Here is a 12,269-nt window from a genome sequence, read left to right as displayed (position 1 = left end):
ATCTCTGGATGGTTCCAATTCTCCTGCAAAGAAAGAAAATGGAGTTGATAAGTATCATGTGTAACAATTTCCAGAAAAAAAGGAAATAGATGTATGCAGGCACAATAATAATAATATTTTTTATTACTTACATAGTAATTATACAGGTAATGTACTTTTGAAGTTCAAGGACCTCGTCTCATCGTGCCTCTTGGCTGTGTTTCCAGATCATCGCCCTTCTTCTCCCGGAGCACAATATCGTTATCAGGTACATCTGGAAACAGAAAAAATATGTCATAAGTCATGCATGACACTGTGTGAAAATAACAACAACAACAACAACAACACAACAGCAATAACAATAATAATAATTGTTGTTGTGATAATTATAATAATAACAATTATTATTATTATTATTGTTGTTGATGTTATTATTTTTACACAGTGTCATGCACCGCTTATGACATTTTTTTTTTGCTTCCAGTTGTACCTGATAATGATATTGTGCTCGGGAAGGAAAAGGGCAATGATCGGGATACACTGCTACGAGGCATGATAAGAGAAGGTCCTTGAATTTAAAAAATACAGGCCCTGTCGAATTATAATGATAATAATAACAGTAATTATTATTATTGTAGATAAGAAAGAATGAAATACTACTACTTATATATCTGTCTCTCAACAATTGGCATAACTCCCCATGAACTCACACTGGAGAAAGGCGCCATGACTTCAGATGGGTTATTCAGTTGAATCGCTGCAGCTGCGCATTGAATGGTTATTATGTCAACTTGAATCATAGGTTGCAGAGTGGGTCAGCTCTGCATAGTTTACATTGCATTGTAGGTCCTATGGCGGAGTTAGTAAAAATAATGTGTAATTATATACATATCCGAAGGATGTGGCTATTTTCATTGTTAAAGTGAGACACCACACACTTCAACATTATATAAAGAGATAGGTGATTTCTAGATAGGTCATGTCTTAATATAAATACATGATGCCCTTAACACTTCTTTTGAAAAGAAATATACTAACATTACAGAGCCATAGACAATACCACCATTTCTTGACCCGGACATTCTTTTACAGGGTTAAAAGGACGCATGTTACTCCTCGTAGGGCGTTATAAGTAAAACATTCGAGTTTGTGTCATCTATTAACAAGCACTTTGCGATGTGTGTATAGCGTGCCAGGGGCTAGCAGTAACTTGATACAGACGTGCGGCTGTGTCTCCATATAATGAGCAGCGGAAAGATTGTAGTTGGGATGGGTGGCTGAAACAGCAGGACACTCAGCAGCGCCCATGTGTGGCTTCACTGCCAGAGTGAAACATACTAAGTGAATTCCACCAGCTGATATTGTGTAATTGGGCTGCTGGTTACAGTATCATAGCTGTGCACTGCCTTGCAGGTGAAAAAAGATATTGTATCATTTGGCTAGTGCCGCTGACTGCGCCGGCAGTGTTACTAAATGTAATTTAAGTGTCCTTTGGGCAGTTCCAGTGGAAAGCACTGTCTGATCATAGCAGTGGCTGTCGCATACACAGGACCTCAGGGCTAAAGCACGTACTGACTACATCTTTGCAGGAACGAACCTGAAGTCGTCTACGTAGTAAATAATAACCCTCTAAAATCCTCTTGCTTCCTATTGGTTCGGTTCTGCACAGAATCTGGACGCATCCAGTTTTCTGGTTGTAAATGAGAGGTGTTTTCCCACGGGTAATCACTTCAGTTCTAGTCTGAGCCTGATAACCTCAGCAGTAGAGGTGAACCACCAATCAAGGAATGGTTGGAATGCTGCTTCAGGGGCTAGAAAGTGCCTTCGATTTGATTCTAGTGATACTTGCAGATATTCGTAAACAGAACTATTTTTTTCTATGTAGGTAAATGTGTGTGAGTTCGTTGTACATAGCTGCAATCTGCTGATGAATTTCGTTGTGTTGCAGATGAGAGTATACTGCCACCCCTCATGCAGTCCACTACATTAGAAGATCTAATGGAACTAGTAGCCACTTCAGACCGCGGCGGACGGCTCGGAATTGGTGAACCAGCACGTAACAACCGCCGTATTTCGTGATCATAAGTACATGTTATTGTTATATACTTTCCTCTCTCTCTGTGAATAATTATAATACATTTGTATAATTCTATGCTTCATTTATCTTGTACATTTTTCAGAGAGTTTGCGGCAACAGGGATGTATGAAGTCTGGTCCAGCCCTATTACTGTGCACTCCCAGAGTGTACCCTCTCTAAAACCTGTGACTGAAGTTGACACAAAGCCCAGTTCACGTCTAGCTGTGGAGATCCAGCTGAACCACCCATGACACGCCATGGTGCCTTTCTCCAGCGTGAGCTCACGGGGGATTATACCAATTGTCACGGAAGTAGTGGTAGTAGTAGTAGTAGTAGTAGTAGTACTGATCTGTGAACGCTGCTAAGAGGCAATACTACAGTTGATGATGAGATGATGTCCTTGTACTTCAGAATGACACACCTCATCGAATTACTATGTAATGTAGTGGTAGTACTACCTTCCTAACGTGAGAAAACTTCATAAATCGGCCAGCAGTACGTATCCAACACAACATACCTACTCTTTGTCACATTGCAAGTTACACCCACTGTTGTGTCCAGACGAAACTAGTTTCGTCCTACCATAACTGTAGCTTCGTTGATTGCTCCGTGATGTGGCAAATAGGAACTGTAACTCATAAAATAATGCCATTAATTGGGTTTCTGCCGGTTATTCGCGTCTTTCCTGAACGATATTTCAGCCGCGTGACTCGCGGTCTTCTTGAGTTGCTGTCTTATACTGATTCCAGTGTGGAACGAGTCCGGTACTTATGCCTACGTTGTGCTAAGCGTTCCCTCTGCCGTCCGCGCCGCGTCTGGCGCTCTGTCCGTGGTGTGCGTCGACCAGTAGCCGCGGCTGTAGCGTTTTCTTCCAGTCGCGGCTTTTCCGATCTCTATGCGCGTACTTTGTGGTTATTATCCGTTGTCAATAAATCTGAATTAAGTTCTGAATGGCGTCCAAACTGTGCTAGACGTTTTATCGTCCGATTGTCGTCTTTTGAGTACTTCTGTGAAGTAGGACGTTCTGTCACTGTGCTGTGTCGCGTTAGGCGTTGCGTCCGAAGTTCTTGGCCCCAGGAGCTGCTGCAGTGTTATTTTCAGGCCGATTGTGTTCAAATCGCCCTTCGAGACTCGAAAGAGCTTCCTCAGATGCTTCGCCTGTTGTCTGAGGTGCCATTTCACGTACGTCCTTTTGTTACGTACACTGGGCTGTCATCTCTAATTCCATCCTTATACTTGTGTCCCTTGGGGTTGGATGTTGGCTACGTTGCGTCTTCAGAAGATCGAGTGCTGGGTTCCAAGCCGAGCTCAGCTGGAAACTGATGGCCCAGTTAATGAGATTCTCCGCAACATTAATCTCAATAGATTGTTTGATTATGCTGTCCCAGTATCTCGATGTTTGTGCTATAATCTTGGCATCATTATACTTCATAGAATGACTGAGTTCTAAACAATGCTCAGCAACAGCTGACTTGGTTGCCTGTCTCAGTCTTGCGTGCCTTTGCTGATCTTTGCACATGATGTCAAAGGTCCTGGTCGTTTGGCCGATGTACGCCATACCACATTCACATGGTACGTGGTAGACGCCCGGTTTCTGTAGACGTACGTAATTCTTCACACTCCCTAGCAGAGCCTTAATCTTGGTGGGTGGATGGAACACGCTTTTAATGTTATGTTTGGGGACAATTCTGCTGTTTTATGCAGATATCCGCCCAACATATGGCAAATGTACAACTTTTTGCGTTTCTTCTTGTAGCTCCTCAGGAACCTCTCGTGGGGAAACAGGGCGCAGCGCCTTTTGAAGATCTGGAGAAGAGTACCCATTGTTGTAGAACACGGATTGTAGATGTTCTATCTCCGTCGCCAAATTATCAGGATCTGACAGAGTTTGTGCCCGGTGAACCAGTGTTCTGAGTGCACCGTTTTTCTGTGCCGGCTGGTGGGAACTGCTGGCCTGCAGGTACAAATCGATGTGAGTGGGTTTGGGAAAGGGAGTAGTTCTTCCTTCTCCAGTTCCATGGTGAATTTAATGTTAGGGTGGCGCGGGTTTAGGTGGTCCAAGAAAACATCGAGCTTTTCCCTCCCGTGGGCCCATATGACAAAGGTGTCATCCACGTATCTAAAACAGAATTTCGGTTGACCTGTGGTAGATGTAAGTGCGTCTTCTTCAAATCTTTCCATAAAGAGACTGACCACCACCGGTGAAAGCGGGTTGCCCATTGCCACCCGTTTCGTTTGCTCGTAGAACTGACCCCCATACAGGACGTACGTCGAAGTCATTGAGCAGTGAGGTAGGTGGCTGTGCCAGTATTGTTGACTATTGGTCGTAGAGGAGCCCCTTCTTTGTGCACCTTAGGCAGGCCATGAAATCTGTGGGGTACTGGTGCTTTAGCCCTTAGCTGCTTAACGGTCTTTTCTGGAAGGCCGGCTTCCTTTAGAAGAGCCCTGGTCTTCTTATCCCCCTTGTCTGTGGGGTCTCTTTCTATTGGTCTGTATGCCGGGTCGTCTAGAAGTCGTCGCAGCTTGTTGTCATAATCTGCCTTCTGTAGGACGACGGTCGCATTCCCATTATCTGCTGGTAAGAAGATGCTCTCAGCATATGTGGGGAAGTGTGCCTATCACATTCGCAACTCATAGGATTTCCTACAACGGCTCAGGCAGCTACAGATCTCGGACTCTGATATTATGGTCAGTTTCGACGTGCTCTCCCTGTTCACCCGCTTACCACTGAATGATTCACTTGAGCTCATTGGAGAAAAATGGCTCTGAGCACTATGGGACTTAACTTCTGAGGTCATCAGTCCGCTAGAAGTTAGAACTACTTAAACCTAACTAACCTAAGGACATCACACACATCCATGCCCGAGGCAGGATTCGAACCTGCGACCGTAGCGGTCGTGCGGTTCCAGACTGTAGCGCCTAGAACCGCTCAGACACCCCAACCGGCCATTGGAGAAAAGTTCGACGATGCGGTCCTGGACTTATTCAGATACGTAATGACTTCGACGTACTTCCTGTATGGGGGTCAATTCTATGAGCAAACGGAAGGGTAGCCCGTTCTCGCCGGTGGTGGCTAATCTCTTTATGGAAAATTTGAAGAAGACACACTTACATCGGCCCGAGATCAACCGAAATGCTGTTTTAGATGCGTGGATGACACCTTTGTCATATGGCCCCACGGAAGTGAAAAGCTCAATGTTTTCTTGGACCACCTAAACCCGCGCCACCCTAACATTAAATTCACCGTGGAACTGGAGAAGGAAGGACTACTCCCTTTCCTAGATGTACTAGTTAGGAGGAAGAGAGATGGTACCTTCACTCACGGGGTGTACCGCAAAACCACTCACACCGATTTGTACCTGCAGGCCAGCAGTTTCCACCACCTGGCACAGAAAAACGGTGTACTCAGAACACTGGTTCAGTGGGCACGAACTCTGTCAGATCCTGATAATTTGGCGACGGAGATAGAACATCTACAACCCGTGCCCGTGTTCTACAAAAACGAGTACTCTTCTCGAGATCTTCAAAAGGCGCTCCGCCCTGTTTCCCCACGAGAGGTTCCTGAAGAGATATAAGAAGAAACGCAAAAGGCTGCACATTTGCCATATGTTCAGCCAATATCTGACAAAATCAGCAAAATTCTCCGCAAACATAACATTAAAAGCGTGTTCCATCCACCCACCAAGATTGAGGCTCTGCAAGGGAGTGTGAAGGATGGCCTGCGTCGTCAGAAACCGGGCGTTTACCACGTACCATGTGAGTGTGGTGTGGCATACATCGGCCAGGCGACCAGGACCGTTGAGATCAGGTGCAAAGAGCACCAAAGGCACTCAGGACTGAGACAGACAACCAAGTCAGCGATTACCGAGCATTGTTTAGAACTCAGTCATTCTCTGAAGTATAATGATGCCAAGATTATAGCACAAACATCGAGATACTGGGACACCATAATCAAACAATCTATTGAGATTAATGTTGCGGAGAATCTCATTAACTGGGCCATCAGTTTCCAGCTGAGCTCGGCTTGGGACCCAGCACTCGATCTTCTGAAGACGCATCGAAGCCAACATCCAACCCCAAGGGACACAACACAAGTATAAGGATGGAATTAGAGATGACAGCCCAGTGTACGTAACAAAGGACGTACGTGAAATGGCACCTCAGACAACAGACACAGTATCTGAGGAAGCTCTTCCGAGTCTCTATGGACGATTTGAACACAATCGGCCTGAAAATAACACTGCAGCAGCTCCTGGGGCCAAGAACTTCGGACGCAACGCCTAGCGCGACACAGCACAGTAACAGAACGTCCTATTTCACAGAAGGACTCAAATGACGACAATCGGACGATAAAACGTCTAGCACAGTTTGGACGCCATTCAGAACTTAATTCAGATTTATTGACAACGGATAATAACCACAAAGTACGCGCATAGAGATCGGAAAAGCCGCGACTGGAAGAAAACGCTACAGCCGCGGCTACTGGTCGACGCACACCACGGACAGAGCGCCAGACGCGGCGCGGACGGCAGAGGGAACGCTTAGCACAACGTAGGCATAAATACCGGACTCGTTCCACACTGGAATCAGTATAAGACAGCAACTCAAGAAGACCGCGAGTCACGCGGCTGAAATATCGTTCAGGAAAGACGCGAATAACCGGCAGAATCCCGATTAATTATCATGACAACGCCTCGCCGGGAAAGCTTGAAGAATTTCATGAAATATTAGTTCATTGTATTGCGTTAATGAATGAAAGATTTACTTACCTTTCGAGACACGTCTTGCCGCACAAGTACTAGATGATTTACATCTGTCTGTGACTAATAAAGCAACACTTGATACACTAATTAGCAAACCGTTCTCTTTAGGTACAATGTTTGTGCTTTACAATAGTACAAGTACATCAGAAACTTCAACAACTCGTCGTTGTTCACTGTGTTGTTGAGTCCTTCAGATGACGTCACGAACTGGGGGCAGACTGCTTCCGTGCTCGGTGGACTGGATGTCTGTGTTGTCTTCATCATCTCATCATCATTCGGGAAGTGAGTAGACTGGGAATGGAAGGATTTGGAACTTGTACAGGACTGCTGCTGACCACGATAGTGAGCTCCCCACAAACCAACATCATCATCGTCATCATCATCCATGAGCGGCTGTGTTTAACCCTCAGTGCGAGGGCGCTGCTGTCATGAGAGGAGAGGCTCGATCTTCAGCAGTTCCTCCCGTATGTCATTGTGAACTGCAAAAGACATCTGTATTGTGTCGGTATACATTGCTGACTTGGGTGTGGCAGTGCGATGTCTGGATGATGCCACACCCACACAGCTCGTATCTTACATACATCGAAAGACAATTTATTGCTGGCAGGTTCTTGTAGACTTCTGTGTTCTGAATCTGGGCAGTAGTTCTACAAAGTCCTGTGTAAATACAGTTATTTTTCGAAACCGATTCTGAAATCAATTGCAACCGTTCATTTTCCCGTTGCTATATTGACCTTGGCCCAGATATCACATGTAACTGAAGTATTCTCTATGATCCATAAGCTTGGCTAGTCAGAATATCTCTGTTCTGTAAAACAACTTAATTAGCATATCATTAGTTTCTGTATAGTCACTGGCTCTATGATTTTAAATATTCTTCACTTATCGGAGAGATATGGGCCTCTATAATCATTAAATTTCCAACATTGGCATTTCTTATTTAAAACCCGAGTAATATATTTTCACCCGAGATCGTCACTTCTTCCAGGCAGTAGAATAACATAAACAAATTAACTGCAAATTAGGTTTAAATTTAAACATTCACTTCACTGAATTGTTTAGAGCGTTCTACCTAAAGAATATGTCAATAGCAATTATCACTTTTAACTGATTTCCTATCATGAACCAAATTAACAAAGTCCATTTGCCGCCTTCCGTAAATTTTTTATGATTCTGAGATAACGTATCTCTTCATGAGTGTCAACTGGAATCTCCTCTTTAATTACGTAGCTTCGTAGATTGTCGTTACTATCCCCAATACCACTACTGAAAAGATATTCTTCACAAATTTTTCAACACCAATATCAAATTAATTCCAACAGCTTCATAACAGTTTTATCTGAAAGCAATGCATATGGCATTGTGTAGCGTAATTACAAGATCAGCTTACAACTCTTGACCTTCAATTACAACGTGTACCAGTTTTGCAAAGAGAGTGTCCCACAGTCGTCAATGGCCCATGGTATTTAGTGGAGTGCAGTTCTGTGCTGCGAGGTCACCGCCCCCCAACTCTCCTTCAAACAGAAGGCACTAGTGGTGTTGAAGAAAAAATACTATTTTTTTATATTCCACTCAAAACCGGTTTTTAGTTAGAACGCGTTCTTACTATTTAAAACTAGTTTTTACTGAGCCACTTCGTCAAAACGCGTTCTGCCTAGTTAAAACTAGTTCTAACTGACTTTCGCTTTTGACCAGCAGTAAATTCTAGTTGTGACTAAGGCTATCAGTATCAACTAGTTTTAACTAGTAAGAACGCTTTGTAACTAACCCTTAAATGCATGATTTTTTATTTCAAGCTGTAAAAATTACCATGTTTACTTTATAGTGCCTACATTTCGAAAAAAATATTGAAAAATTTTTTAAATTAAATTAACAAAGCACTATTGTTGAAAATCGCTTTGTAGCTGATCAGCTACATTTTGAGTTAACACCTTACGAGCCACAATAAATGTGCTTATTTTGCTCCCTCAATTTTGACCAAATCTCTTGTAATTTAATTGTTGATTATGATTAAATACTTTGCATAGGAAGGGAAAAATCCTAAAATAATAAATAGGACATTAATGTTGTAAATATTGAGCATTCACTGTATATTTTATACACTTTTATATATGAACAATAAGGTATCTAGTTCCAACAGGTTTGTACCCAAGCATGTGATAATCACTTTACATGAAAAGTTTGAAAACAGTTCTTTTTTTTGTGCAAACACAATGCAACTGCACATTTATTACACTGCACCCAGGAAAATCCCTTGCATCCTGGCATTTTGCACCTCTGTCTCGCTTGCAAGTACGAAGGCAGGTGACCTACTTGATCCAGCCTTACATCTTGTGGAGGTAAATGTGCTGTGGGCCCCTTTGTCTTCTTAGCTTGTATTTGGTTTTCGAGTTCATTACTTGGCCTTCCACGTTTTGCTGAAGTTTGACCTGAGCGACACAAACAGTGAGCAATTTCCATTCGAGATTCGGAGAGTTTCATAGTTCTCCTAATCCCTTTGGTTTCTGCTACTCTCCTATACAACAGCCAGGAATTGACTACTCCCATGTCCAGGAGATGGTAAAACAATCTTATATACCATTTTCGACTTTTCACAAGAATTTTATGTCGACCCATTATGCTGTCAAGAAGGTCAACACCTCCCATATGTTTATTGTAGAGCTTAATTATTTGTGGACAAGGTATTGTTATTCTTGACTTTGTTTTTTTGTCATACCTCCCTGCTTCATGAATAGGCTGCTGTCCAGCAAGTGTAGAAAGCAACATCACACTCTTGTTATCTTTCCACACTACATTTGATATGTCGACACCATCCACTGTTGCGATGCGCTCTACTGATGCACCTCGTGCCATTTTCTTCAGCTCAGCTTCTGAAGGGAGCTTGCAGTCTGGCACTCTGTTTCTTCTGACTGTCCCAAGTGAGTAAATTCCTTGTTTATGTAACCATACAAGCAGTGGCAGACTTGTGTAATAATTGTCACAGTACAGTTTGTGGTTCATATTTCTTGGTAGTATCCTACTGAGTCGAACTACAACATTTGCACTTGCTCCCAAGTCTTCCTCCCCAGTCACTCTTTTTTCTGGTTCATTTTCATCTCCAGTGAAAATCTCAAAATCGTAGGCATAACCAGATATGCCACTAATAACAAATAATTTGTATCCATATTTATGAGGCTTTTTTGGCATGTATTGTTTCAAATAACTTCTAGCCTTTGTTGAACATATCTGTTCATCAACAGAAACACACTCCTCAACAGGTATTGTTTGAAACCGAGATCTCATCAATTCTATTATGGGTTTTATCTTGAAGAGTCTATCATGACCTTTTTCACCCCTGGGTATCATTGCAATGTTGTCATTGAAGTGAAGAAACTTACGTATTTGCTCATACTGATTCACTGTTATTGTTGTCTTGATCAGATGAGTACCAGTAACTTCTCCCCAGTAATCCCTCGTATTAGGTACATGAACTATTGACATTACGAGACAGATGCCTATAAATTTTTTTATGTCATCACAGGATAAATCTATTGGTCTATCAGGATTAAACTGCACACTGTATCTATGAGACTCTTCGACAATTAGATCAAACAATTTAGATGGAAATATATGTTTGAAGAATTGGTATGGAGTATTTAAGTTTATTACTTCTTCTGGTAACGAAGTATTGCCATGAAATTTTGACTGCAGTTCGGGAATAATCAACTGTTTATCTTTCCAAACCACACTCCTGCTGTTTTTGGTAACATTTTTGCTGCTGCATGGCAGTTTCAGAGCATTATCAGACAACTATGACGTCGATTCCTTCATTATAACATCAGATTGTCTTGTTCCAGAAACATCTTCAGTCCTAATTACTGGTACTTGACTTTCTTCGTCACTACTGTCACTATCACAATCAACAGATTCTGGAGCAACATATGTCTCATCTTGAATGGAATCGTCAGAGAAACACTCAAGATCGTCATCACTGCTTAGTGAAATCTCTAACCATTCCATAAGCATTTCTTCTTGACTCTTTCGAGACATTTTTACGTCAGCGCCTGAAATGCAGTAAATGAAAAATGTAGCTGATAAGCTACATACACAAAAACAGGCCTCATTTCAAATCTATCGCAAAGACACTCGAATTAACTGTTTACACCATATCTACTTACGTTTTCAAAATGAAAAAGTAATTTTCAAACCCAGAAATCAGTGCACAAACACCAAAAACACACCTCAACTTTCCGCCAAAACACACACTTGGCAGTATGTCCACACAGCTCACTGTCGAACTGCTTCAGCTCGTCCTGCCATCTATGATCGCTATGAAGAACTACTAGAAACTGCAGCGGAGTGTATACACTTAGCTACATAACGAATTTGATCGAAAATGTTTCTCCATATGGAATAAATCGAAGAAATGAGGTCTGTAGCTTATCAGCTACAGTATGCATTAAAGGGCTAAATTAGACAGAACTAGTTTCAACTAAATTTATTTTGGGGCAAATATTAAAATTAAGAGCAACTACGTGTTGATTGAAATAAAAAACAGCATTTTTGTGTTGTACAATGCAATATTTATTGGAATATTGATCATACATCCAAACACATTCCAGATAGTGAAAACAAGAAGGCGCCGACACGAAAATGGCGAGTGTTGTTGCAAACTGGATGACAACGGGGAAAACATAAGAAGAGAAACGCGCATGTATTGTGAAGAGTGTGATGTTGGATTGTGTGCTATACCATACAAAGAGTCATTTCTAATAAATATTCTTCAGGAAACTGTGTTTCTTTTAGATCTACCACTAAAACCCTTCCTCATTACATAAAAATTAATAATAAATAATTTTAAATTCTGCAACAGCGTTACTACTTTGAAAACCTTCGAATTGTTAGGTATTCAGTTGTTAGATAATCACTTGCCTCCACAACAATCGCACATAAGCGTGTCAAATACGCGCCGCTACAATAGGCGCTAGAGGCGCGGAAAAAAATTACACACGTGGGAACAGTTCCAGGCGCCAAAACACCCCCGCCTGAGCAGCGATGCAGCGGCCGACAATAGCCCGCCACTGGGCGCTTTTCGCCACAACAAACAACACGGTCGAGGAGTTAAGCACGTGCAGATCAGCTTGTACGTATTTATCGTGGCAGATCTAAATCAAGAAAGGCGATGGAAAAAGAATTTGTGAGAAGGATGTTACAGATTGAAGAACACGACAAAAGAGAAAACCACTACAATGTTATGACAAAAAAATCTTACCATAAATTAGTGGACGAAATTGAAGAAACAAAATCAGCTGAGAAAAAGACACAGAAGCAGTATAGAAGATTAAATCGATTCAAGGTTACTAATACTTGTGGGACCAGGAAGTTAGTGACAAGAAAAGAGCCTGTGAAGTACTACTTATGTGTCAAAGAAATTTTCAACGTTACTGAAGCAGCTCACCAAGCCGCTGGTC

The 12,269-nt window shown here is 42.2% G+C and overlaps 1 protein-coding gene across 1 annotated transcript; it reads right to left on the bottom strand.

Annotated features, from left to right (window-relative positions):
- Positions 1-243: 243 nt before the first annotated feature.
- Positions 244-10,299, bottom strand: LOC126416849 (piggyBac transposable element-derived protein 4-like). Its single transcript, XM_050084731.1, has 2 exons — positions 9,536-10,299; positions 244-253 (listed from the first exon to the last, which is right to left on the bottom strand). The coding sequence occupies exons 1-2, from the start codon at positions 10,297-10,299 to the stop codon at positions 244-246; spliced, it is 774 nt and encodes a 257-aa protein (XP_049940688.1).
- Between the last annotated feature and the right edge of the window lie 1,970 nt (positions 10,300-12,269).

Source organism: Schistocerca serialis, chromosome 8 (genome assembly GCF_023864345.2).
Source record: "Schistocerca serialis cubense isolate TAMUIC-IGC-003099 chromosome 8, iqSchSeri2.2, whole genome shotgun sequence".
Lineage (NCBI taxonomy): Eukaryota > Metazoa > Arthropoda > Insecta > Orthoptera > Acrididae > Schistocerca > Schistocerca serialis.
The sequence above is the reverse complement of the archived record's forward strand: the minus strand, read 5'-3'. Positions and strand labels throughout refer to the sequence as shown.